The sequence below is a fragment of the Mus caroli genome, unplaced genomic scaffold, assembly GCF_978045245.1.
Source record: "Mus caroli unplaced genomic scaffold, Mus_caroli_1 scaffold_15, whole genome shotgun sequence".
Taxonomy (NCBI): domain Eukaryota; kingdom Metazoa; phylum Chordata; class Mammalia; order Rodentia; family Muridae; genus Mus; species Mus caroli.
The window spans coordinates 61410461-61435357 of record NW_028227270.1 but is presented as its reverse complement, the minus strand read 5'-3'; the positions used below and the strand labels follow the sequence as shown (position 1 = coordinate 61435357).

Sequence of the window (24897 nt, the reverse complement as noted above, 5' to 3'; positions counted from 1 at the left end):
TTTGTTAGTACTCCTATTCTATCATGAGGTTTATCAAGTCGGATATATGTCATAGTCATGGTGGCCATTGAAACATCGGGTCCAAATAAACATGACTAAGAATTCTACCTTTTAAAAATGGAGTTTTACATGTAAAATCAAATGGCACTATAAACCAAATTCTCCCATTTGTGGGATCCACGAGGATTTGAGAGCATGTGAAGACACCAACTTTTCCAGCATCTTCAAAACAAGTCCCACATCCGGGGAGAAACCTTGGTCCCCGGTTAACTGTATAGACTCCTCCGGGACTTCTCCAGCTTTGAAACTGAAAGTCCATTATCTCAGGGATGTGCTTCATCCCTGGTTACCTGGGATGGTTCATAACCCTGGTGCAAACTGAGTTTTTCACATATAAAGTTATGTACCAAGCTGACTGCAAAACAACATCTCTTGCTTTCTTTGACCTCTGAATATAGGTTTGAAAGTAGCATTCTCAGAGTCTTCCATCCATACAAGAACAGAATGGTTTTGGTCCATCTGGTCTGAGGCCATGACCTCTGAGCTGGGATTCTATTCTCCAGTGAGAGTCTGGACAGTCTGGTCCTTCCTCCTGTCTCATTTTGGAGTCTTGAATCAGAGTGTGCTCAGGGAGGTGGTGGAGCCATGCTGAGTTGGGCAAGGATGGGCAGAGCTTGGAAAAGGGCTTAGGGTAGATTGGGAAAGCTACCAAGGCCACCTGAGGTTAATGTTGGAGGGCAGAGGCCCTGGCTGACCGAGACTATGGGTCGAGAGGAGGGTGAACAGACAGCAAAGGGTGTCAGGTCTGAGACAGTGGGTATCTGGGAAGCCAGAGGGGACCTGCTCCCATAGGGCTGTGACACCTTCCCTCAGCAGGGCTTCAAGGCCATCACTGTGGGGGACAGCGTATGCTGTGGGGGTCTTCCCAAAGGGAAAAGGCTTGAGAGGACCAGTTCATGTCTTACATGTGGCATCAGGAGACATGACCCTTGAGCTTCTCACTACTTAAGTCAGGAAATGGTCCCCAGACTACGTGCAGGGCAGCCGCTATGCACAGTGCTGCAATGCTAAGGATAGGTATTTTGATATTGTATTTCAAACCTACTCAAAAAGTATATTGGCAGTGATAAAAGTCACCAAAATACAGTTGAAATTTTCTTGGATGATTGCTTTTATATGAATTAGCACAGTATGGTCATAGGTGACTTCGAGGGTTGTATAATGAGCATTTCTGAGTGGTCTTGTTGACATAGACTCCAATGAAAGTTAGGCAGCAGTCTTGATTTGGAGCACACAGGTGTCCACTTAAATTTTTGCTCTCTGAAACAGAAATTCTTTTACTGAAGTATATCACAAGTCTAGTTGAACACTAGGGCCATCTTCACTCGCTTGCTCGATTAGACTAACCTTGGTTGTTACTTGCTGGGGAAGTTGGGCGCTGAACTTGGCTGATGTCTGTTTTGACGCCGGGGCTCAGAGGTGAGGTGACGACTGAACCAGCCTCACAGCCACAGGTCTTGCTGTTGATGGGCAGAGACTAGAAGCACGGGGCAGCACTGTGGGGGGTACCTTGGCAGTCACTTAACTGTTAGGACGAAGTGCATTTCCAAGCACACTTGCCAGTAGACCCAGGAAGCTGTGCTCAGGGACCTGGAAGCAGACCTTTAATTCACCAATCTTGTGGACACCAAATCTGAACATTTTAAATATGTTTTTAGATTTTAAAAGTTGTATAGAAATGCCTCACAGTGAGGTATTCAGATCAAGTTGACAATTGTACAGCCACACAAGTAAGCTGTTATCTGTTTTATATTTACCTCTGTAGGAACTTTCTTTCTCCCTCCCCTCAGCCAGGGCCTTCAGTGGGGAGGCACACTTTGTTTCTGCGCTGTTAGGACAGAGAAGCCTTAGGACTCTTGTTGCTCGAGCAGAGGGCTGATAACATGGATAAATGGCTCTGGAATACACAGCAGAACTCCAAATATCATAGATGATAAAAATGCTATGGAAATTACCATGTTTGACATAAAAATATCCAAACTATAGTTATAGCCAGTGGTGTCGTGGAAACTGGACAAGGAGAAATGGCCAAATTGCACTAATGTTTTCCCCCAAAACAGATAAGTGATTTCTCACTGGTTTTTTTGGGGTGGGGTGGGGTGGGGTAGGGGATAGACTTGGTAGAAGAAGAAAGAGACAGCTTGCTATGTAGGGAAACCAGAATCCCTGCCCTCATGCACCTGTCCTGGGAGCTGCAGGGCAGCCTTCCTGGTTATAAAAGCTTCAGGGGGTATAGAACATATTTCACTCAGTACAGCTAAGCAGTCGTTAACTCTAAAATGTGTACTTACATGGTTTTAATGTGTTTTGCTTTTCAGAGACAAACCCAAATTACCCTGAAGTCCTCTATGAAGGTAGAGATCATGTTTCTTCATTCTATATTTTTTTTCTGAAATGTTTGTGCATAATGAAATAAATCAGCTAAAAGAAGACCTGTAAGCTGAGTTAAATACACATTTTCAAGTGCTACATGAGCCAAAATAACATCTCAAGTATCACCCAGTATTGATGGCTCTTTTCCCTTGATATTTACAGTGCCTGTAAATAGCACTTTCTCTCTGAGGCTCTCTTCTTGGAAGTAGTAAATCCATTCTGCTCTCAGAGACATTTTGCTTCCGTAATTGGGAACTAATTACCTGTTTAAGAGCCATGCCCACCAAGAGAGGAGGTGGATCACCTTCAGGCCACGGCAGGAAACACATATGAAAATTTTTTCTTGTATAATGTAAAAGATGGCTCATGGCAGGAACATCCTTAATAAGTGAGGGCTTTATGTGGGGCAGCTTAGAAGGGCACTGGGCTATGCCATCAAGACCCTCAGTCTCTGCTGCACATTTTACCCCTGCTGACCAGCTCTGTTGCGGCTGGTCTTCTTGGTGGTGTGAGCCAATGCTGTGGTGCAACTGGCCCAGACCCATGGTCCCTCTAACCTCATACAGAGAAGCAGGATTGCGTAGCCCTGAGTTACTAGACCCATCCATGGAGGGCAGGCCAACTTTCCTGGGGGCGGAGGACCTAAAAAAAACCTAAATAAAGTGAAGTCCTTTAGGAACAGGGAAGAGGGAGATCCAAAGGCTACATAATGATGGTTTAGCTGCTGGCCCTTACTTCCTGACTAAATGCCAAGGGTGCGTTGATGGATACAAAGGGTCTGTAGCAGATTTCCAAACTATTGCGATTCTAGAGCTACCAAGGTTACAGATGTGATGGGATCTGTTTCAGATTGGGACTAAAACTCCAGATGATTAGAGTTAGATTAGTCAGAACACTGTATTTTAAAAGACCTTTGCCCTTTAGCTTTTCACTTACACGGACACTATCTGATGTTCCTGCCTGCTTGGGTCTGTAACGTGACCCTCACCATCAATGACCAAAGATCACCATTGCACATGCTTTCCCTATAGACTATCCTATGCTTATTATATGTGTATTTAACTCCAGCTAATTTTAACTAGGAATTATGCTGCCTTTACCTGTGTATCCAGGCTAACCCATTATTTCATCTAATTTGTGGCTTGGTTGATTTTGTGCAGGTGATTCTATATATGTTTTATTGAACCTGCTAGGGCTTTAAGAAAAACGTGTTTCGGATTATACCTCACAGCAGCATGAAGTTTGAACAGTGATTTGGTTTTTTTTTTTTTTTTTTTTTTTTTGCATTTTAAAATTATGTTTGGAATTTCTTTTCAGTAACTTCAATACTTTAAAAATGTCATCTTCCCAGTGGCCCCAGATTCCACTGTGGGCCTTTTGGCTAAGATGTCACGGTTTAAAACTAGAGACATTTAAAGTGGTCTAAATTCTGAATGGCTCCTTGGCTATACTACAAAGGAAAACCAGTAAATAAATGATGTCTGCTTATGTCTGAAATCAGTGAGTTTTAAGATATTCCAAACAAACATCGTTAAAAATGCGAGTTTTGGCATTAGGAACACAGTAACAAACACGGAAAATAAATGCCCTTTCTGTCATTTTTTTCACGTGCATTCAAAGGAACACGCTGCTAATAAAAACGTGGTTTGAATGGCCTGCCCCGAAGCCAGCGGGATGATCCCAGCATGGGGACTTCCCCTTGCTGGGGCTGAGCTGATGAAGCTGCATTTGCTGGATGAAGATGAGGGGCGCTATTCCCAGTTAGAATCTGTGATGAAGATGAGGGGTCCTATTCCCAGTTAGAATCCGTGATGAAGATGAGGGGTGCCATTCCCAGTTAGAATCTGTGATGAAGATGAGGGGTCCTATTCCCAGTTAGAATCTGTGATGAAGATGAGGGGTGCCATTCCCAGTTAGAATCTGTGATGAAGATGAGGGGTCCTATTCCCAGTTAGAATCCATGATGAAGATGAGGGGGGCTATTCCCAGTCAGAACCTGTGATGAAGATGGCCCTATTCCCAGTTAGAACCCAGACACAGGCACTTATAAGCCACACTGTCTGCAGACAGCTTGCTAAGAATTTTCTGTGATATGTAGTATCAAGAATAAGTACTTCGATTACCCATGAGAAACAGCTGATCATTTCCATTCTAATCCACGTAGACTAAAACTGATCTAGAACATGGTGACTGGCTTTGAGATTTGTGGCCATAAAGCCACATTGGTACGATTAATTATTATATTGGCCTATTCATCATGGAATATTGGTATGTCTGAGCTATTCTGGAAATTCCTTTGTGAACCCAAGTTTCCACTGATCCTCTTATTGGGTCGAATCTTAGGCCCTTGACCTACTCTCCAAAGAGATGCCCATACCCAGAAATCAGTGCTGCCTTACCGTCTGGCCTGTCATGCGGTGCTGATGGCTTCTGTGTGGCCCCAGCCCCATCATTCACTCTTCTGCTGACATTTCTCTCCTTTAAAACTGGCAGCCAGATCTGCCCTGCAAAGGCCATTCTTGTTTGCTTAAAGGTTGCATCAATATAGGGGTAGTTTTAAGGGCAAAGGAGAAACCTCAAGCCCGTTTAGAGTGTCCAGCAATACGGTGCTGGAGATGTGGAGACTGAATACATTGCTCAGTCTATGTAGTGCTGGCCTTCCAGGCGTTGACTGAGTAGCCAGGCTGTCTGACAGTGATTCAGATTCTCTGGGCCTGTTTTATACTTTGTTCTTGGTCTCACTGTAGTCCTGTGCATGTCAGCAGCCTAGCAATGACTTCCTGTTCTTTCTCTTTCTCTTCCTCTCCAATTCAAGACTGGACCACGCCAACTGACATCGGGGATACTACAAACAAAAGTAATGAAATCCCCTCCACGGATGTTGCTGACCAAAGCAATCGGGAGCATCTCTCGGTGAGTGGGGTACACAGGCACTTCCTGCGAGGGTTCTGACCATTCTGGGTGTTCATATGCCAGAGAAATTGTCACCCTTTGCATAAGATAGTTACTGTTCCGATGTAAGCAGGCCATCACAGATCGGAGGGTCTACTAAAAAGGCTGAGAAACAGTGATGTAGAGACCATGGAACCTCTAATTTATATGATTTTTCTGGTAGTGCACCACATATTTAATTTTATTTATTTTTATTTTATGTGTGTGGGTGTTTTGTCTGAATATGTAGCTGTGCACCATGTGTGTGCAGTACCCAAGGCAGCCAGAAGAGGGTGTCATATCCTTAGATCGCAGGGAGCTGGAGTTAACAGAAGGTTGTTAGTGAACTTAGATCTTCTTCCGCCAGGCTCAGAGCCATAGTTTAGTTTATTTCTGTGTCTGTGTGAACGCACACCTACAAAAGCTAGGAGAAAGCAGGGACCAGAGGGAATGCCAGATTTCCTGGTGCTGAGGCAGCCGATGTGGGTGCTCAGAACTGAATGAGGGTCTTCTGGAAGAGCAACCGGTGTTCTTAAGCACGGTCCCAGCCCCATAGCGCATCCATTCCAATAGCCGTTATTCTTTTAAATATCTGTCCTTTACAACCTGAGCACTGGGAAATCAGAAAGCCAGTTCTTATATTCAGGGACCACATTTTAACATCCATCTCTTTTCTTAAAATAAAATTTGGGTGTCTGCTATAGAAACTCAGTTGTCTCTAGAGAATGTTGTGGGGAAGGAAAACCAGGCCTGTCTTTTTTAGACAGGGACTCTGGAGGTAAAGTGGTATTCGGCTATGGTCCGTGCAGGGTGATCGACCTAAGCAGGAAGAAATAGGAGGGGTATTGGGGTGTAAAGAAGAGCTTGCAACTGGGAAATATGAGGCAGGTGCTTCACTGGGAGGCCCAGGCTGCTAATGGAGGTCTTGAAATAGTCCTAGGCAATTAGCCTTATTCTATAGTGAATTGCCACTGAAGGATCTGCTGGTCCTAGGCTTCCATGGTGGGATGAGTTTGGTAACTGCTCTGGTCAAAGCCCAGCTTCATGTTGAATTTTCCTCTCACACGGCATGTCCTATGAGCTCTGATTCCTTAGTACCCCGAATCCAGCCATCTCTCTTCCCACTGCCACACCTGAATAGTGTGCACCTGAATGATGGGTGTATATATATATATATATATATATATATTTGGACATGTACACGCCTAAGTGTGTCGCTTTCAGCTGTGGTATCCAAGGATCAGACATGGTCAGCAGGCTTGCACGAGGCAAGTACTTTTACACACCAAGTCATCTCGCTAGCCCAGTCACCACAATTTTTAGTCAAAAGGACACATTCTAAGACTTCCAGTGGATGCTTGAAATTTCAGGTAGTTTTGAAGCCTGGCTGGGATTCAGGAACCTGGCAGGTTTCTCTCTACTTACACATAGTAAATGTTGTTTTATATGTTAGGCAAGGCAAGAGATTAAAAACACTAATAAAAAAGTAACAAATATAACAACAACATAGTATCCATTTTTCCCTTGTGGTCACTATTAAGTAAATAAGGACAATTTGAACATAAATTCTGTGAGGCCATGACTGTTTCTTATGAGTAAGAAAGCTACGGGTTCACCAACACATGAGTGATTCATACAGTGTGGATAGGCTGGGCATGCTTGAGGGCAATGGACTTGGTTAGCTCAAGGCGGTCTGCCGTCACTTTGAGTACACAGAGGCTGCATCTAGACCCAGGTTTTTCAGGTGTACTGGGAGAGCCAAAGAACAGGAAAGCAGCTGCGGGGTCCATTATTAGAGCCTTGCACCTCATGGCCATTGCCAGTGCCCTTGAAGTCTTTTGTAACTGACTTAAGGTTGTTCTTATCTGACACCAGACAATGAGACCACAGAGGGATTAGCCCAGAGTCTTACTTTCCTGCCTTCTTTGTGAATCCTATGCTAAGTTGTGAATAAATTACAGGTATTTGAGCAACCAGATTGACCGGTTTAGACTCCAAGCTGCGTGACCTTGGGATGTTTACTTATTTATTTTCCTGAGTTTTAGTTTTGACAGTACCTTCATTTGTACTACCATCATCTTAATTATGGCGCTATTTACTACGGTAGCCACTGTTCCATGTTCACTTTCCACGCGAACTCAATGAGGATGCATAATCCACAAGGCAGAAAACTGTTAAACATGGAAGTTATGAGAAGCAGAGAGGCACATCTGAATTTCACACTCAGAGACAAGTCCTGTTTGAACTATCTATACTTTGCTGTGTCAGGGTATGCTACGCTACAGTACATGCCCCTATCTTAGAGACTAGACACCACAAAGACTTCTATCAGGACTCATTAGGTATGTTACTGGGAGTCTCTTCAGCTTTGTCCTGACTGTAGGACTTGCCTGACACTCAGCTGCTCCTTGGAGAGTTGATGTTCCAGTCTTCCAACGACAGCATCATGCCTTGCTGAGAGCTATGGCCTTAGACTAAGATCTCAGACTGGCAGATGTTGTCTATCCTTTATCAACACCGGTCTTGACTAGTGTTGTGGATCCACCTATTCATGAGCAAAATGGTAAATGCACCTTTCAAAGAAACAGGAGCCAGGATCAGTTCGGTATGAAACATTGATGATTATCTTAGAGCAGTGATTCTCAACTTTCCTAGTGCTGCAGCCCTTGATAGAGCTCTACATGTGATGACCTCTGATCATAATATTATTTTTGTTGCTACTTTGTAACTATAATTTTGATAGTGTTGTGAATCATACTGTAAATCTCTATTTTCCAATGGTCTTGGGCAACTGCTGTGAAAATGTCAATCAACTCCCCAGGGGGTCATGACCCACAGGTTGAGAACCACTGCCTTACAGGGACCCAAAATACCATTTTAAGGGTTAGTATACAGAGTGACTAACACAGGAGTTGGTAAGAACTGTCAAAGGGCAGCGTCTGTGTTTATGAATAAAGTTTTATTGGAACATGGCCTTGTACATTCATTTCAAGCTACCCTGGCAGAGCTGAGTGAGCTCTTGCAACAAAGGCTGTGTGTGTGGCAGTCTGGTAGTTCCGTCTGATAGATTACAATCAAAAGTTTGCCAATTCGCTGACCCTTACTGTGCTGGTTAAGTTTTGATAATTTGACAAAAATCAGAGTCATGGGTGGGAGCAAAGCAGTAAGCCATTTCTCCACACTCCCTGCCTCAGTCTCTGCCTCCCAGTTCCTGCCTCAGGCTCGAGGTAAACTATAAGATGAAGCAAACCCTTTCTTCCTAGGTTGCTTTTAGTCTTGGTGTTTATTACAGCAACAGAAAGCCAACTAGGATACTTGGAGGAATCAAAGCCTAAAGGCACCACTGTGTGTTACATTGTTCTGTCTCTGTTTCTACAACATTACAATGTCCTTGAAACAAGGTTACAATGTCCTTCAAAGAGGAAGATGCTCCTAATGCAGCCAGAGGAGCAGTGGCGGCAGGGAATACGAAGTTCCATTATCTTCTTTTGGGGGTTGTGACAGAAGCGAGTCATCTGTTTATAAGTTTCAAGTGCTTCTTCCTTTGGAAAGTCAGCACCTAATAGGACTTACCTGTTTCACTACAGGGCTGTCGAGGTTAAAGTGACCTGCTGTGTCTACAGGGTTATGAGAGTGAATAGCAAGGGCTCAGGAAATGTTACCTGCCACAGTCATCCCTGGGAATGGCTTCGCAAGGTCATCAGGCCTGGCTCTCTCTCTCTCCTCAGGTCTATGCCGTGGTGGTGATTGCATCTGTGGTGGGATTCTGCCTGCTGGTGATGTTGCTCCTGCTCAAGTTGGCGAGACATTCCAAGTTTGGCATGAAAGGTAAGCAGAAGCATGCTTATTTTGCTTCTTAAGTGGACTCATTTTTGGCTCATGACTAATGCTAATTATCACTGAAGGAGGAAGTGGCTGGATTTATGATGACTGGTTCTTAAGGCTGAGAAATAGCAGCAAGGATATGATACTACACATCAAGACAGAATAAACCCACGATTACTCAACCTTTCCTGCTTTCCAGTGAGTGCTGTTGTCCCAGGAGGCATGGACTGGTTTCTTGAGTGTGGACTAACTCAGCAGGATAGGGGTGGGGCAGCGCTTGTGTACTCCTGCTGTGGTCATGGACAGGTGAGGCACAGGGGAGAGGAGAGTCTATGGCCATGGGCACGAGTGTTCCTTTCTGCTGTACATTGAGATTCTAAGTCTCCTGTCACCTCCTTTCTTTTGCTATTGCTTTTCTGTATTCTCGGTTTTTGAAAAGTGAGCAACAAACGCTGTCAAGAAGCAAAAAAAGAAAAGCCACCATGGCACACCAAGGCTGTGCGTGCCAAGGGTTTTTATTTAAGTATCTCAGGTCTGAGAGGTAGAGACTGTATTGTCTCAAACAGATAACTGATGCTTTTCTGAAGCTAATAACTTGTGTTTGGGGCTCAGGGATAAGGAGACACCCAAACAAATGCTTTTGTATAAAAATGAAGAGTTCTGGGGACCTTGAAGCATTTGCTGTGATATTTAAGTCCATACATCAACTATTATGAGATCATTGTAGTTTGTATGGTCTCTGGCAGCTCAGTACTGTAAATGCCTAGAGTGGAAAACTGTAAGAAGACTTGGTGGTGACCTGTGTGGAGGATCAGGTCTGTGGGTGATTCTACCTCAGGGGCCCGGGATGGATGGTCTTTTCTGATGTTGCCTCCCTTGTTCTTTTGGTGACCGTAATAGGGATTCTCGGTTGTCATCAATTCAGATGCGACACAATAGAACTCTTCCAGTCTTGTTTGACTGTGTGTCTTCCTTGGGAGAAAAGCTCCTTTGCTCTAATAAGGCTTAGGAGAAGGAATGTACGTAGTGACTGGAGTCATTGTAAAATTGGCTTCTCTAACCGAGTGCCAGAGCCCGGCAGAGTAACCAGGATTGCAGGGCTTCCCCCAGAATTTTTTTAGTTGGGTCGGTGTGGATCGGGAAGTTGTCATCTGAATGTTTTTAGGGGCGCCTCATGCCACTGTTGCCCAAGCCCTGAGCATCACTAACTCTTTGTCATGAGTTCCGGGCTGCCACATCCCTCTCCTACTGTAACATTGTGGGGTTGCCATGCAAACCGAACCCAGCCATTTCTTCCCAAGCCAGCAGGCTAGACTAGCTGTCTGCTCACATGTGCTGGGTACCTACCATGGGCCTTTGCTGGTCTCACCCTGCCAGGTGCTTTGTTTCCTTGGAGACATTGTGAGCGTGCTTGCGCTGGAGAGCATCAGACTCGAGGCTGAATCTCCTTTCTTGAAGGGTTTAATGGGAGGCTTTTCATCTGTGGATTCTTCTGAGAAAGGCTATGTTCAGGCCCTTCTGGGAGTTTCATTAGAAGTGTTGGGAATCCTGGGAGTGTAGTTTAGGAAGCCTTCTTGATACTATCCAGGAATGATCATGGACAGAGGAAGTGTCTATAAATGGCAACCTATTCTTCCAGCGGTGCAATGGAAGGAAAAGGAAAAGGGAGACATTTGTTTCCAAGGCTGTATTCCATACAGAAACCCCAGAACTAGAACAAACAGTGGTTTAAATGGATAACAGATGATAATCACCTAACATCCTCAATGAGCTAGGAGGAAGAACTTGCTTAGCCTTGAGAGTGGCATTCAATGACTTCCTCCAGGCAATAACTACTATGGTGCGTTTTGCTGTCTTAGTCCTAAACATAGATAAAAAGTACGTTTACAATGCTGTCTCAAGACACTCCTGCTCCTGTTTGGAGCAGATGGGCTTTGTTTTCTTTCTGTTTTCAGCCACGCGTCAATCTGTGGTATGGTCCGTACAGATTGACCCCCCGACCCGAGGTTCCCACTTAACAAGTCAGAGGCTGAGTCCACCACCATCTTTGGGGATCTAGAAATTAAGATGGGGCTCATGGATCAAGTGCAAACAAAACTGAGCAAAAGGTGGTGCTTAGAAATTAATGTGAGTTAATGCAGTTTCAGTGCCATTAGAGTGAGGGTCATGCTCAAAACATATGTCCTAAAACGGGAAGATTGCGCAAACGTTATACTCCTGAAGTAGTCAGATGGTGTGCCGGTCAGAGTTCCTCAGGAGCAATAGGGAGACTGCATAGTCTTTGCAGAGATCAGGACCACGACAGCTGCCAGCGCACCTTTGGGCGTTCAGGGCTTTGAGCCCATCTCAGCTGTGGTCGTTTTTTTTCATGGCTGTTAAGAAAACACAGAAGTGGATGCTCACAGTCAGCTATTGGATGGATCACAGGGCTCCCAATGGAGAAGCTAGAGAAAGTACCCAAGGAGTTAAAGGGATCTGCAACCCTATAGGGGGAACAACATGATGAACTAACCAGTACCCCGGAGCTCTTGTCTCTAGCTGCATATGTATCGAAAGATGGCCTAGTCAGCCATCACTGGATCTTAAGAGAGGCCCATTGGACTTGCAAACTTTATATGCCCCAATACAGGGGAATGCCAGGGCCAAAAGAATGGGAATGGGTGGGTAGGGAAGTGGGTGGAGGTATGGGGGACTTTTGGGATAGCATTGGAAATGTAATTGAGGAAAATACGTAATAAAAAATATTAAAAAAAAAGAAATAACTAAATACCTCAAGCTCTGGTCTGTGTATAAACACAAGGTCTGTTCAGCTCAAGGTTCAGAAGTAGACACCTCTACCGAGGTGAGGCCTCTTCCAGTCCTTTATCATACACAGCAGAAGGTGGAACAGGGAGAGATATCAAGCCAAGTGGTTAGTTAGGAAGCCCAAGGGTGGAGCAGGAGAGCTCTTTCATAAACTTTCTCCACAAAGCCCATATTAACCCCTTCCGGGGGCAGCGGCTCATTGGCCTAGCCACCGCCCACTTGGCCCTTTCCCTTACTCGGTCTATGCTACCTTTCAATACCACCACCCTGGCTACCGCTCTTCTAATGTAGGAACTCAGAGGGGAACCTGACTTATCTTGCATGTCAACTATTTCAATTTGCGGTACAAGCTTTCGACTTGTGAACTAACAGTTTAATATCGTTGATTTGAAGAGCTTTGAGGCTTGTGTCTTCATTCAGACCTGACTGAAGCTGGCAGAGGGGCTTATCCTTCTCTGTTAAGCTAGAAATTATATTTCACTCTTGCTTGTTTACTACAGTTTAAGCATCTTGTTGCTAATGTCTGATAGGCTATTGGACCCGTGACAATAACAATGTCAAATGGTAGGGTTTTTTTTTTTCTCCTCTCCATTTTCTCCTGTTTATTTCTGTCTGGTGACTTTTTTTTTCTGTTAAATGTTTAGTTATTATTAGCATAAGAGTTCCAAAAAAAAAAAAAAAAAAAAAAGGTTACTCTATCACTGTTTGACCATGCGCACCGGGATATTCCCATGCATAATTAATACAAATAAACAAAACCCATTGTGAGTCTACCTGCATCTGTCACTACACTGAGGTTTCTGTAGTTATAATTTGATTCATTTTCATCTAAAGGCTGCCTCCACTTTATTTTGATTAGTTTTCAATGATACAGCTCTCAAAGAATTTTCAAAGTGGCTGGTTGCTAACGAACAACAACAGGACCATGAATGTGCAGTGAGTGTGTGCTCTCCTGTTCCCACTGACCCACTTTTACTTGGCTTTCCCATGGCGTCTTGGCCCCTCTGCTCCAGGTTGTAGAAATACACATGAAGGGGGTGGACGAACCCATGGCATCTGGGTTGCTGGTTCTTCAGAGGGTGTTCTATGCTGGGAGCCGGGCCACAGGCAGGGCTGGAAAAATAAAATTAGGAGGAGCTAGCCAGCTTGGCACACACCGTATGGATGGTAGATGAGGAGCGGTCTTGGGGATCCATGTGATCACTGCTTGCACTTCTGATGAAAATGCACACACAGGGTGTTTCTCCCTCAGGGCGGATGCATCCCTTGGACTCCAGGTTGAAGTCTGTTAGTGGTCCTAAGAGATGGCAGAAGTCATGAGAAAAAGGCAGTTTTCTCTCACAGCCCCAGTGGCTCAGAGGTTCCATGTGTTCGCCTCTAGCTTGCATTCGATCATTCCTGATCTCAGAAACTTCCAGATTTCCAGTTAAGACAGATGAAAGAAGATCCGCAGAGAGCAGAGGCCCACGGTTCTCTTCTCTGCACTCAAATGATCGCTCTGAAAATTATCTAGAATGTGTTTCAATACCAAGAATTCCACTCTTTTAAAAATGTTCCTAAGCACAGTAGGGCTAAAGCTAATGCCACTGACAGTTTCTGCCTTCTATGAGCTCAGAACAGTCCAGAAGGTTGAGGAGCCTGAGTTTAACACATATTTGGATCCACTTTTAAAAGAGGACAACATGTGAGTGAAGCCAGAGACAGGGTCAATAGAAACATCTGAAAAGACAAACTTTTTCCTCATGCATCTTTCTCTTTTGGAAGAAAAAAAAAAAAAAACCAAACCAGCAGTGGATTAAAATTAGAACACTAACAAAAGTTTGTTTTCCAGACTTCCACTCGGCTTAGGAATATGTAATTCAAAAATAGAAATTCTCTATCACTCTTTCTCACTCTGTTCCCCGCTCCTAGATATAACTGTCTCTATCTCGCAGGATGCATGCATTATGCAAATGATCAAAAAGCCATAGCTTTACTTCTGTGTAGATAACCAGAGCAGAGCTGCTTCTTTTTTTCCACAGGGAAGTCACAACGCCAATCTTGTTCTGCATATTTCCTGAGGTCACAATTGACCAGGGACCAAGGGAACTCTTACAAGGGAAAGCATTTAACTTAGGCTGGCTTTTGGTTTTACAGAGGTTTGGTCCAATATCATCTTGGTGGGAGCATGGCAGCAGGTTGGCAGACAGACAGCGTGCTGGAGAAGTAGCTGAGAGTTACATCCTGATTCACAGGGAGAGAGAGAGAGAGAGAGAGAGAGACAGAGACAGAGACAGAGACAGAGACAGAGACTGGGTTTGGCTTGGCTTTTGAAACCTCAAAGCCCACCCTCAAAGACACAGTTCTTTCATCAAGACCACACCTACTAAGCTTTTTCAAGTGGTACCACACCCTGATGACTAAGCCACCACAGTAGCTTTCTATTGCTCTCATGAAATACCTGAGACAATCAACTCATAAAAGGTTCATTGTGGTTCACAGGGTCAGATCCGAATACAGTATCTATCCCTCAACAAGGCCCTAGGCAGACGAGTCACCTAATAGACATAACTTCTTTATGCGAGACACAAGGATTCTCAGAGTTTAGTAATTGCTACGTATTCTTCTTACTGCTAATGAGTTGTTTACTTGACACTTTTGGGCACTCAAAATTTAATCAAAACTTCAGAAAATTAATTTATATATAAACATAGAGATAAATGGAAATGGGTGGTTGAGAGGAGAAAGCACGTAGCTCGAATGTGAGCAGCTACACAAATAAGTTTTTACTGACAGGGTCTTCTAGCAACAACACAAAAGGCATTCTTTCATTATTTTTTGGCCATAGTGAAAATTATCGGTCAGAATTCTGTATATTTATTAGTTTAGATTAAGTTGATATTTTAATTAGTACTGTTAAGAATCCTTATCATATGAAAAATAAGAAGAAATGATACACTTATTATTGCTGTATATGTTTACAATACTTTTTATATGTTAATTTTTACTGGTTATAATATCATTCATGCTTTCATAGTCTTTTGCTTTTAAGAAATTGTTTTTAAATTTTTGTTAGTTTGCTTGATATAGAGTCTCATTTTGTAGTCCAGGCTAGCCTCTAACTTTCAGCAAACCTGGCCTTAGTCTTCCAAGTGATGAGGTTACAGGTGTGAACACTACATCGGCATGTTTTAACTTTCCAGTAATATTATTATTAAACAAAAATGTTGCCTTTTGACAGAGATAGACCTTCAATCTTTCTACCTGAGCCACATGTCTCCAGAAGGCCTCTCCCTGCTCCAAGCCATGAACAGATTTCCCATCTTTGCACTTCCACTCTGTCTGCCTTTAAACTTAGCTGCTTTAGGCTCTGTGCAGCTAGCTCCCATTCTCTCTTTTAATTTTGTGTGAAATACTCTCGTCTTATTCTGAGATCCACAGAATAAAGACACGTGAGAAAATTGTAGTGTGACATTTTCGGCATATCATTTTAACTTTATAGAATCAGTAAGTCACTGACAAAACAAAAAGACATTTTGAAGAGCTCGGAGATGAATTTGCTGTGGGGATGAGCCCAGAGCATTGTTAGATCTTTGTGGGAGAGGGACTGGAAGCCTTGCAAAAGGGATCAGAGAAAGCAGGTTTACAGGAAAACTTTCAACTTTCTTCCCCATGGCCTCAAACTGACCTCATGGGATATTTTAAAGGAAAAAAATAAGTTGTCGATACTTACCAATCCTTGATAATTTCAAGGAAAAAAGAAAGTTGAGCAGCAGTTAAAATGTATTTCTGAAGAAGGAACTGGCCTCTTCCTGTTGTCTAGCGGCGGGAGTCTAACTCAGTCTCACAAGCTGACTTACTTTCCAAATCTCTTCATACCTTTCAAAAAACTACGATTGTCTGCATGCATGTACCTTTCCCACCTGTGTGCAGAGTCTGTGGAGGCCCAAAGAGAGCCTTGGGTCCCATGATGCTGAGTTATAGATGTTTGTGAGCTGCCCGGTGGGGACTGGAGACTTACCTGGGTTCTCCTCAAGAGTAGCCAGTGCTCTTCTCCACTGAGCTGTCTCCCCAGCTGTCTTTCTTAATTTCATGCCCACATTGTGTATGTCTGTATGAGGGCAGAGGAGACTTACTCTGTGCATAATGCTGTAAAGGCATATGAATGTTGAAGGAATTGGTACTGTTCTTATAGGAAGCAGAACAAACAGTCTTCCCCCATTAGCTATGTAAGAGAAATTATCTTTTCATTTTAAATTTTAATTTAGTGATAAATACTCATGGAGTATAGTGTGACATTTAAATACACAAATACAACCATTCATAGTTTCTTAGTTAGAAGTGGGGTGGGTCCTGAACCCCTTCCCTCTCCACGCTAGAATGTTGACCAATGGACATGCTAGAATGGCTTGCTCGATAGACACTTGATGGCTTGTCGGGGAGCAAGAGTCAGTTTTCTCTAAGGATACATGTCCAATGGGGCTCACTGTGCTCCGTTGGTGGATATCCAGAGACATCACAAACCAGTTGGTGGGTTATTAAATTTATAAAAGAAACAGGAGGTAGAGGGGGAGAGGCCTGGGAGGCAGAGCTTAGAGGAGTAAGTGGGGAAGATTTGGGTGTCAATATGTTCAAAATATGTTTTTTGAAGTTCTCAAAGAATTAGAAATAATAATAAGAATCCATGAGTATGACATACTGTGACTGGATTGATGTAGCTAGCCCATGCATCACCTCAGACACTTACTCCTCACTCCTCTGTGTTAGAAATGGAAAAGCCCTCTGTGCCATACACACCAAGCCATTGCCAGCCACTTTGAGGACTGCACTAGCAGGCATCAGGAGCCATTCCACCTAAGCAGCCACAGTGTACACTCCCCTCTGTCTGCCTTCTCTCCATCCTCCCTCCACCTCTCCTCTCCCTGCTCTGCTACCCACACTTCCTAACCAGTAAGTAGACTTCCTAGCAGTAGAAAACATGTGGGGTTTGTTTATCTAGGGCCGCCATCTTGGACTCAGTAAAGCATCCTTCAGGCTCACTTACATAGTCAGGAAAAAAAAACAAAAACAAAAACACCTCAGCTCTAACTTAATTGCCAGCCTTGCCTGAGCCATTCTGTGAGCCTGTTTAGACTCCAGGGAAAGGCTCTGTTTACTTGCAACATAGAATCAATCACTGATGTTACTTAGGAACTCCCTACATGATTACTTTAGTTTAAGGGTAAATTATTTCTTTAGAAAAAAAATTGATGTACTTAAAAATCCAGGACAGTTCTCCCTTCCCCTTCCCCTTCTTCCCCTTCTTCTTCCCCTTCTTCCCCTTCTTCTTCCCCTTCTTTCCCTTCTTCTTCCCCTTCTTCCCCTTCTTCCCCTTCTTCCCCTTCTTCCCCTTCTTCCCCTTCTTCCCCTTCTTCCCCTTCTTCCCCTTCTTCCCCTTCTTCCCCTTCTTCCCCTTCTTCCCCTTCTTCCCCTTCCTTCTTCCCCTTCCTTCTTCCCCTTCCTTCTTCCCCTTCCTTCTTCCCCTTCCTTCTTCCCCTTCCTTCTTCCCCTTCTTCCCCTTCTTCCCCTTCCTTCTTCCCCTTCTTCCCCTTCCCCTTCCCCTTCCCCTTCCCCTTCCCCTTCCCCTTCCCCTTCCCCTTCCCCTTCCCCTTCCCTCTTCACTGAAGGCTGGGCCACATTTGGACAGGGACTTTGGAAATCTGGAAGTCCTCTGGCTTCTCTCTTCCTGTGTCACTTTGGCCTTTTATTGCTTATCCTGCTGTTCTGCCCCGCTCTTCCCTGCTTCCTAATTTTCCTTTGCTCCCTCCTCGGTCCAGTATGTCACTTCAGAGGACAGGCTTCTGAGAACTTGTGAAGAAGAGAGATAGTAACTTAGCTCAAATTCTAACATATGCTTCAACCTTCTCTTTATTTTGGGCACGAATGCTGAATGACTGGGGGATTACATTTAGCTGTGAGTCAGCACAACTGTCCCATGGCACTTGGGAAGCCAGCCTGGTTAGATAGTGTGTGTGCCTCCTTTGGATTTGTAAGTTGTTACCTTGTAAGCCTTGCCGGCTAGTGAATAGGAGCTATATACTAGAGACGGGATTCACATAGCCTTGACTTCACCTCTGCATTTCCCCCTTGCAACCATCGGTGTGGGCAATGGTTTTGTCTCTGGATTTCATTTCTACTTTGATGAAATAAAGGAGAGAGCCCATTGTGTGGATGGTCATAAGAACAAAATCAATTCTTAGTTTTAGAGCTCAGCTCTTTAGTTAATTCCTAAGAGGCTGTTACATTTTACATTTTATGTTCTGGTAAACACACACACACACAGACACACACACACACACATACACACACAAAAGGGAGATTACAACCTGAATTAATACTGAATCTGAGTTGTAGGAATATATTTTGTACATGCACAGAGTGTATATGACTATGTCAACACCTGTTGGTAGGGTTTATAGAAGAGACGGTTGTCCCAGTGTGTCTGTCACTTTATAGTATTTGTGGAACATACGTTTGCTTTCAACCCTTCACTTCTAAAAGACGTTATGTATAGATTATTTCAATTCCTAATTTTATTGCTCTTTACCAACTCATTTGTTGGGATTGTTCTGGATCTTACAAGGAACCTGTTGTTTTGTTTGCCTGCATCAGTTGTAATAGTTGCTGCTTCTTCTGGGAGGAGTGTTTACAGTGGGGCAAGGATTTGAGTGTGGGAGGCCCCAGTATTCATTAGCTTAGATCTAGAGACACAAGCTTATGGAAGCTAATGAGATTCCCTTTGTGTGGAGGGGAAGCACAATTGCTAGAATGAATTCTTTTACATAAAAAACTGACTTTAGATTTGATGTATTTACAGCCTGCTAGAGAGGAAAAGAGGCATTCTGGAGGAATTGAATTCCTTATGTAACAGATTGCCACCCATATGATAACCATAGGCCACGATGCTGCATTTCCTGTGAGGGAAGTCAAGCCTTGGACAGGAGCAAGACAGAAGAAAAATCCTCTGCTTTGATCAAGGCGTAGACGAAAGTACAAACACGCTGCCATCCTTTGTTGTCAGTTAGCAAATTTTCTGAGAGAGGAGGAGAGAGAGAGAGAGAGAGAGAGAGAGAGAGAGAGAGAGAGAGAGAGAGAGAGAGAGAGAGAAGGTGGGAGAGGAAAGGAGGGAGAGAAGGAGGGAGGGAGAGAGAAGGAGGGAGAAGAAAGGATGGAGAGAAGGAGAGAGAGGAGGGAGAGGAAAGGAGGGACGGGAAGAACAAGGAGAACTTCATTTAAACTTTTTAAGTCTTTGGTGAGTTATTAATAATCTGAACTGAAGACTGAGAGTCATTCCAGCCCCTATGACTTCAGGGTAGGAGCAGATGGGAGAAAAAGAAGTGAAGAGTGGAGCCCAGGGCCTACTGCAATCCTGGCACAACCTGAGCAGAGTCAACCACCCAACTGAACCTGCTACAGCCTTGCTTCCTGGATTCTCTGGGGTTTGTTTTTTGTTTTTTGTTTGTGTTTTGTTTTGTGGGTTTTTTTTTAAGAAAAAAGAAAGAAAGAAAAGAGAAGAGAAGAGAAGAGAAGAGAAGAGAAGAGGAGAGGAGAGGAGAAGAGAAGAGAAGAGAAGAGAAGAGAAGAGAAGAGAAGAGAAGAGAAGAGAAAAGAAAAGAAAAGAAAAGAAAAGAAAAGAAAAGAAAAGAAAAGAAAAGAAAAAAGAAGAGAAAAGAAAAGAAGAGAAAAGAAAAAAGAAAATTTATCTAAGGGACCCATCTTGTGTGAATTAATGCTATCCTACTACAAAGTCAGTTAGAATAATCACACATTCCCTCAGAAAGTTCACCAGGCCCTTCTGCTGGTATTATTAGTGTGCAACCTGTTTTATTTCTACCCACACTGGAGTCAGTCTCTTTATTATTCTCATTTGGAATAACACTCAGAGGCACAGCCTCCAACCCGAGGTTACCACAGCGATGTGTTGAGTCCTAAATCACCTATGCAAGTTGCTTCTTATTTAGTCACTTGACCACTGACTTGCCTTGCTATTGATTTTGTGGGTGGCAGGAGTCTTGATGGTGGTGTCATCCCAGCCTGAGAGCAGTGGAATAGCTCTGCCTTAACCATGCTTTCCTGGAACACCATGGACTTTGGAGACCAGCTCAATAGCAGGGCTGTTTCCTTACTTCCAGCCTGACTTTGTTGTGTTGTCTGAAGCAAATCCCTGGTGCTTTAGATTTATTACAGAGCTGAAGATAATTTTTTTATGATGCACAAGTAGCCTTTTGTCCTTGCGTATGAGTGAGGAAGTTTCAGAAATAAATCTGCATGTCTCCAGTTGGCAGAATAATAGTAGGTTCTTCTCTTGGGCCTATGGCCTATCTAACCACAGGCTCTTGGTCCTGATAATGGTCTATGGGACATACTGGGTACACATTTCATCTTGTGGAGGGGGCCTTAAATCCAGCCAGAAACTGGGTTGTTACTCCTCTAACACCCATGCCACTATTGCATCCAGCCATTATCGAAGGTCACCGGGTTCTCAGCATCTCAGCGACCAATGGTGACTTTTCTCCTCTGGTAGCATGGGCAGATAGTACTTTCCTGAACTATGAAAGCTAGCTAGCAGGGATGAAGATTCCAGGTCAGTACCAGCCTGACTTATGACTCAACAATGTGTCTCCAACGATAGGGTCCAACCACCAAGTCCTGGTGGGAGACTGATAGGATCGGCCATAGACTATCATGTTTGGGGTCTATACTGGATAACAACTCCAAAAAGGAAACATATTCCTGGCAGCAGGTGTTCTATTTATGAACCTATGCTATCTTCCCAGGGGCACTATTACCTTGCTATAGGGTATCTCCATTGAAACCCTTTATGTATATATTTTAGAATGCTTCTACAGAAGTAGGTAGGTTTTCGTAGATCTCTTCAAAAGGACTTGTTGTTAGATGTACCTCACCATGTCCCGTATGTCAACCCGCTGCTCCGTCTCCCACCCGATCCAACCCTTCACATTCATTTATTCTTGTTTACCCATGTGTTCTATCTCCCTTCCCTCAGAATCGTCCCCTTCCCTGGCTCCCCACTATCTCTCTGAGCTCTGTGGGCGTTCCAAACAAAACACAGCTAAAGGCTCAAAGCTACCATCCACAAATGAGAGAAAGCAGGCAGGGTTTGCCTTCCTGGGTCTGAGTTAACTCACTCAGAACGATTGTTTCCAGATCCGTTTATCTGTGAATTTCATAATTCTATTTTTGTTCAGCTCAGTAAGACCCATTGTGTAAACATTACTGAATTTTCTTTTCTTTTCAAAGATTTATTTATTTATTTTATGTATATGAGCACACTGTAGCCGTACAGATGGTTGTGAGCTTTCATATGGTTGCTGGAAATTGAACTCAAGACCTCTGCTCGCTCCAGTCCCACTCACTCCAGCTCCAAGATTTATTTATTTATATATAAATATTTGTATATGAGTACACTGTAGCTGTCTTCAGACACACCAGAAGAGAGAGTCAGATCTCATTATGGGTGGTTGTGAGCCACTACGTGGTTGTTGGGATTTGAACTCAGGACCTTCGGAAGAGCAGTCAGTGCTCTTAACTGCTGAGCTGTCTAACCAGCCCTGTACTGCATTCTCATTATCCTTCATTGCTGTTAGATATCTAGGCTAGTTTCTACTCCCTAGCTGTTGTGACTAGAGCCACAGTGAACATGGGTGAGATGGTATCCCTCAGGTAGGAAACAGAGTGCTTTGATTATGTGCGACTGAGACCGGCACAGCCAGCTCACGACGCAGATCTTTCTCTGTCTTTCTGAGGTTCTTTCACACTGATTCAGCCGTTATGCGGCATGTTCTCTTGATGATATGTAATGGTATAAGGCTTTTGGGTGACTCAAACATTGTGAAGGTTCGTGGAAAGAATTCACACATGGGCATCCCAGAAGTGTCAATATATTATGTCTATTCCTAACTATGAATGATAAGTAAGGGGATGCATCTCTGGGAGACAAGGAAGAGAGAAATTCATGATACAAGACTATGGATCAAATTACCTCCAGGATCAACTTCAGCTCTGTTGCAGGAGTACGAGCTAGATTCCTCCCATTCCCCGTGCAGCACTTACTAAGTATCTTCCATTGCCGTGAAGAGACACCATGACCAAGACAACTCTTATAAAAGGAAAATATTTAATTGGGGGTGGCTTACAGTTTCAGAGGGTCCGTTCATTATCATCATGGTGGGAAGCACAGCAGTGTGCATGCAGACATGGTGCTGGAGATGGAGCTGAGAGTTCTACATCTTGATCCGAAGGCAGTCAGGAGGAGACTGTCTCATACTGGGAAGAGCCTGAGTTTAGGAGACCTCAAAGCCCGCCCCTACCGTGACACACTTTCTCCAACAAGGCCACACCTCCTAATAGTGTCACTCCCCATGGGCCAAGCATTCAAACGCATGAGTCTTGGGAGTCAAACCTATTGAAACCATCACACTAAGGATGGCTTGGAAGTTTTAGTCACCTGCAGTCCCTCAGCATCATAAGCATGCATATAAGATGCTAAGACTGGTGTGTGTACCACATGGTCGTGCATTTGACAACAGAGAAGATTAAGGCCCAGGCCCTGAACTATGCCTTGACTTGATTTTACAGTCCTCCTTCATAGTCTGACTCCTTCCATGCACCTCCATGTACCCTAAGATTTGGACAATTTCAGTGTATCATGGATTTTTACGGCTGATAACATTTTAGCCAATTTCTCTTTTTGAGACTCCAGTTACTGTTGTGATAAAGCATCACGGTTTCAAATGCTGTCTTTTCAGACCATGCCAAGACAAATAGGAATTCTGTCTTCTCACTGTGATGGCTAAACATCAGGTAGAAAGCTGGGACTTCACTGATGTTCCCTTTGGATAAACAACAGGGCTAAAACAACGTTTAAGGGTGGCCTGGCTGGGCTTTGAAGCCATAAACTTCCAACAAGAGCATGCCACTCGACTTGTTCTTCTGAGCAGGTGCTTCACTGCCTTCATCTAAGTTCGTCTTCTTAGAATCACTGTCGGTGATGGACATCAGGGAGACATCTTGATTTTTGGCCTCGTCCTCTAATTTAGCATCCGTCTCTGTCTTAACTCTTACTCTCTTCTTCTTTCCTCTTAGTGTGAGAAGATGCTTGATTGGCTATCTTGGGTGGCTTCTATCATCTTCCCTATAGTTCTTGTATTGCCCGTGTTGCAGGGCTTTGGGGTTATATTATTAATTAATTATCATGTCCCACTTGAGTTTTAATAATAGAGACATGGGGAACATCTGTATAGTATAAGACTATAGGCCTGTTTGCAGGGCCTCAGCCAACCCTCCAGATTCCACCTGACTTCCCACCACTGTGTCTTTCCACCTGACTCTCTCTGCCCTGCTCCTGCTCCATTTCTTTCCCTCTGCCCCTCCCCCTCTGCCCCAGCTCCAGCCACCGGCTCTTCATTCCTCCAGTGTCACACGTCTCCCTCAAATGAAAAGCTATCAGCATAGTGGGAGATGCCACAGCTTAAGGCTTACTCACCCGAACCAATTGACACCCAGACTATATGCCACAGCCTTTTGGCCAGGCTGAGGACCAGGTGATCTCCCCCATGGCAGCTTGCCTTTCTTTGGGGGCAGATGAAGAAACAATAAGCATTTATATATTCTGCCAACCTGGTGTTCTAAGCACAGCAATTAACAGTTGAGAACATAGGGGCACCACACCTTCATAGCCAGGTGAATCAATATGAATGGGGTGGGTTACCCCAACAGAAACAGTAATGCACCCTTCCCTCATGAACCCAGAAACCTGATGCTCCCCAAGTCTTCATTTCTATGACTTACATTTTCCTCTTTACAAACTGCCTAGTTATATACAGTTAGTCTGTCCTTCAACCTCCCATCCAATATGCGTATGGATAAGCAAATGAAAACAATGAGAGAAAAAAAAAAAACTCTGATAGTACCAGCGAAATCTCAGCAACCCCACCACAGATCTTGCACAGTCTTACATAATAAAGTTGAAATATGAGAAACAATAGCCGTGTTTCAGATAATCCCTTTGATGAGCTGGAAAACAAGCCATTTATTTGTCTTGTTTTCTCTGTTCTCTATCTAGAATCGTATCCAACACAAGAAACTCTAACTGATCCCAGAGTTGTTCACTTATAAACAGGTTGTGGGAAAGCAGCAGAGAATTATAAAACAGTCCAAGTTTTCAGAATCTAAGTGTGTTAAGGGCCAACCTAGAATTGACCGTGTCCCAGTGAGTGCTGCTGGATTAAATTGGCTAATTATAAGTGTTTCTTGAGAATGTGCTTGAGGGAGAGATTCAGTAGTTCTTAAGCTAAAACCCATTTCCAGCTCTACCCATGCAGTGATGTCACTCACCACCCATGCAGAGAACCCAAGTGTTCCCAGAGATCCTGAAACAGAACAATCCCTGCGGTGGGCCACCATGGCATCCAGCATCCACTTACTTAATATTATCAACTAAATCCTTCCAAGCCATCCTCTGGGAGAGGGATGCACAGGACACAGGCTGGAGTTGTCACAGAGAAAGGAGCCTCCCTAGAGGAAATGCCTCCATGAGATCCAGCTGTAAGGCATTTTCTCAATTAGTGATCAAGGGTGGGAGGGCCCATTGTGGGTTGTGCCATCCCTGGGCTGGTAGTCCTGGGTTCTATAAGAAAGCAAACTAAGCAAGCCAGGGCAAGCGAGCCAGTAAGAAACATCCCTCCATGGCCTCTGCATCAGCTCCTGCTTCCTGACCTGCTTGAGTTCCAGTCCTGACTTCCTTTGGTGATGAACAGCAATGTGGAAGTGTAAGCTGAATAAACCCTTTCCTCCTCAACTTGCTTCTTGGTCATGATGTTTTGTACAGGAATAGAAACCCTAAGACAGGACCTTAGAAGGAAG

General features: G+C 44.0%; 1 protein-coding gene across 3 annotated transcripts in view; it reads left to right on the top strand.

Moving 5' to 3' along the window:
• The window catches only part of Ntrk2 (neurotrophic receptor tyrosine kinase 2), a 334118-nt gene that overhangs the window by 73087 nt on the left and 236134 nt on the right, over positions 1–24897 (top strand). For all 3 annotated transcript variants that reach the window (XM_021180131.3, XM_029468409.2, XM_021180130.3), the window contains exons 10-12: positions 2379–2414; positions 5249–5346; positions 9093–9192. In XM_021180131.3, coding sequence (XP_021035790.1) covers positions 2379–2414; positions 5249–5346; positions 9093–9192 — 234 coding nt within the window. The remainder of the gene's footprint in view (positions 1–2378; positions 2415–5248; positions 5347–9092; positions 9193–24897) is intronic.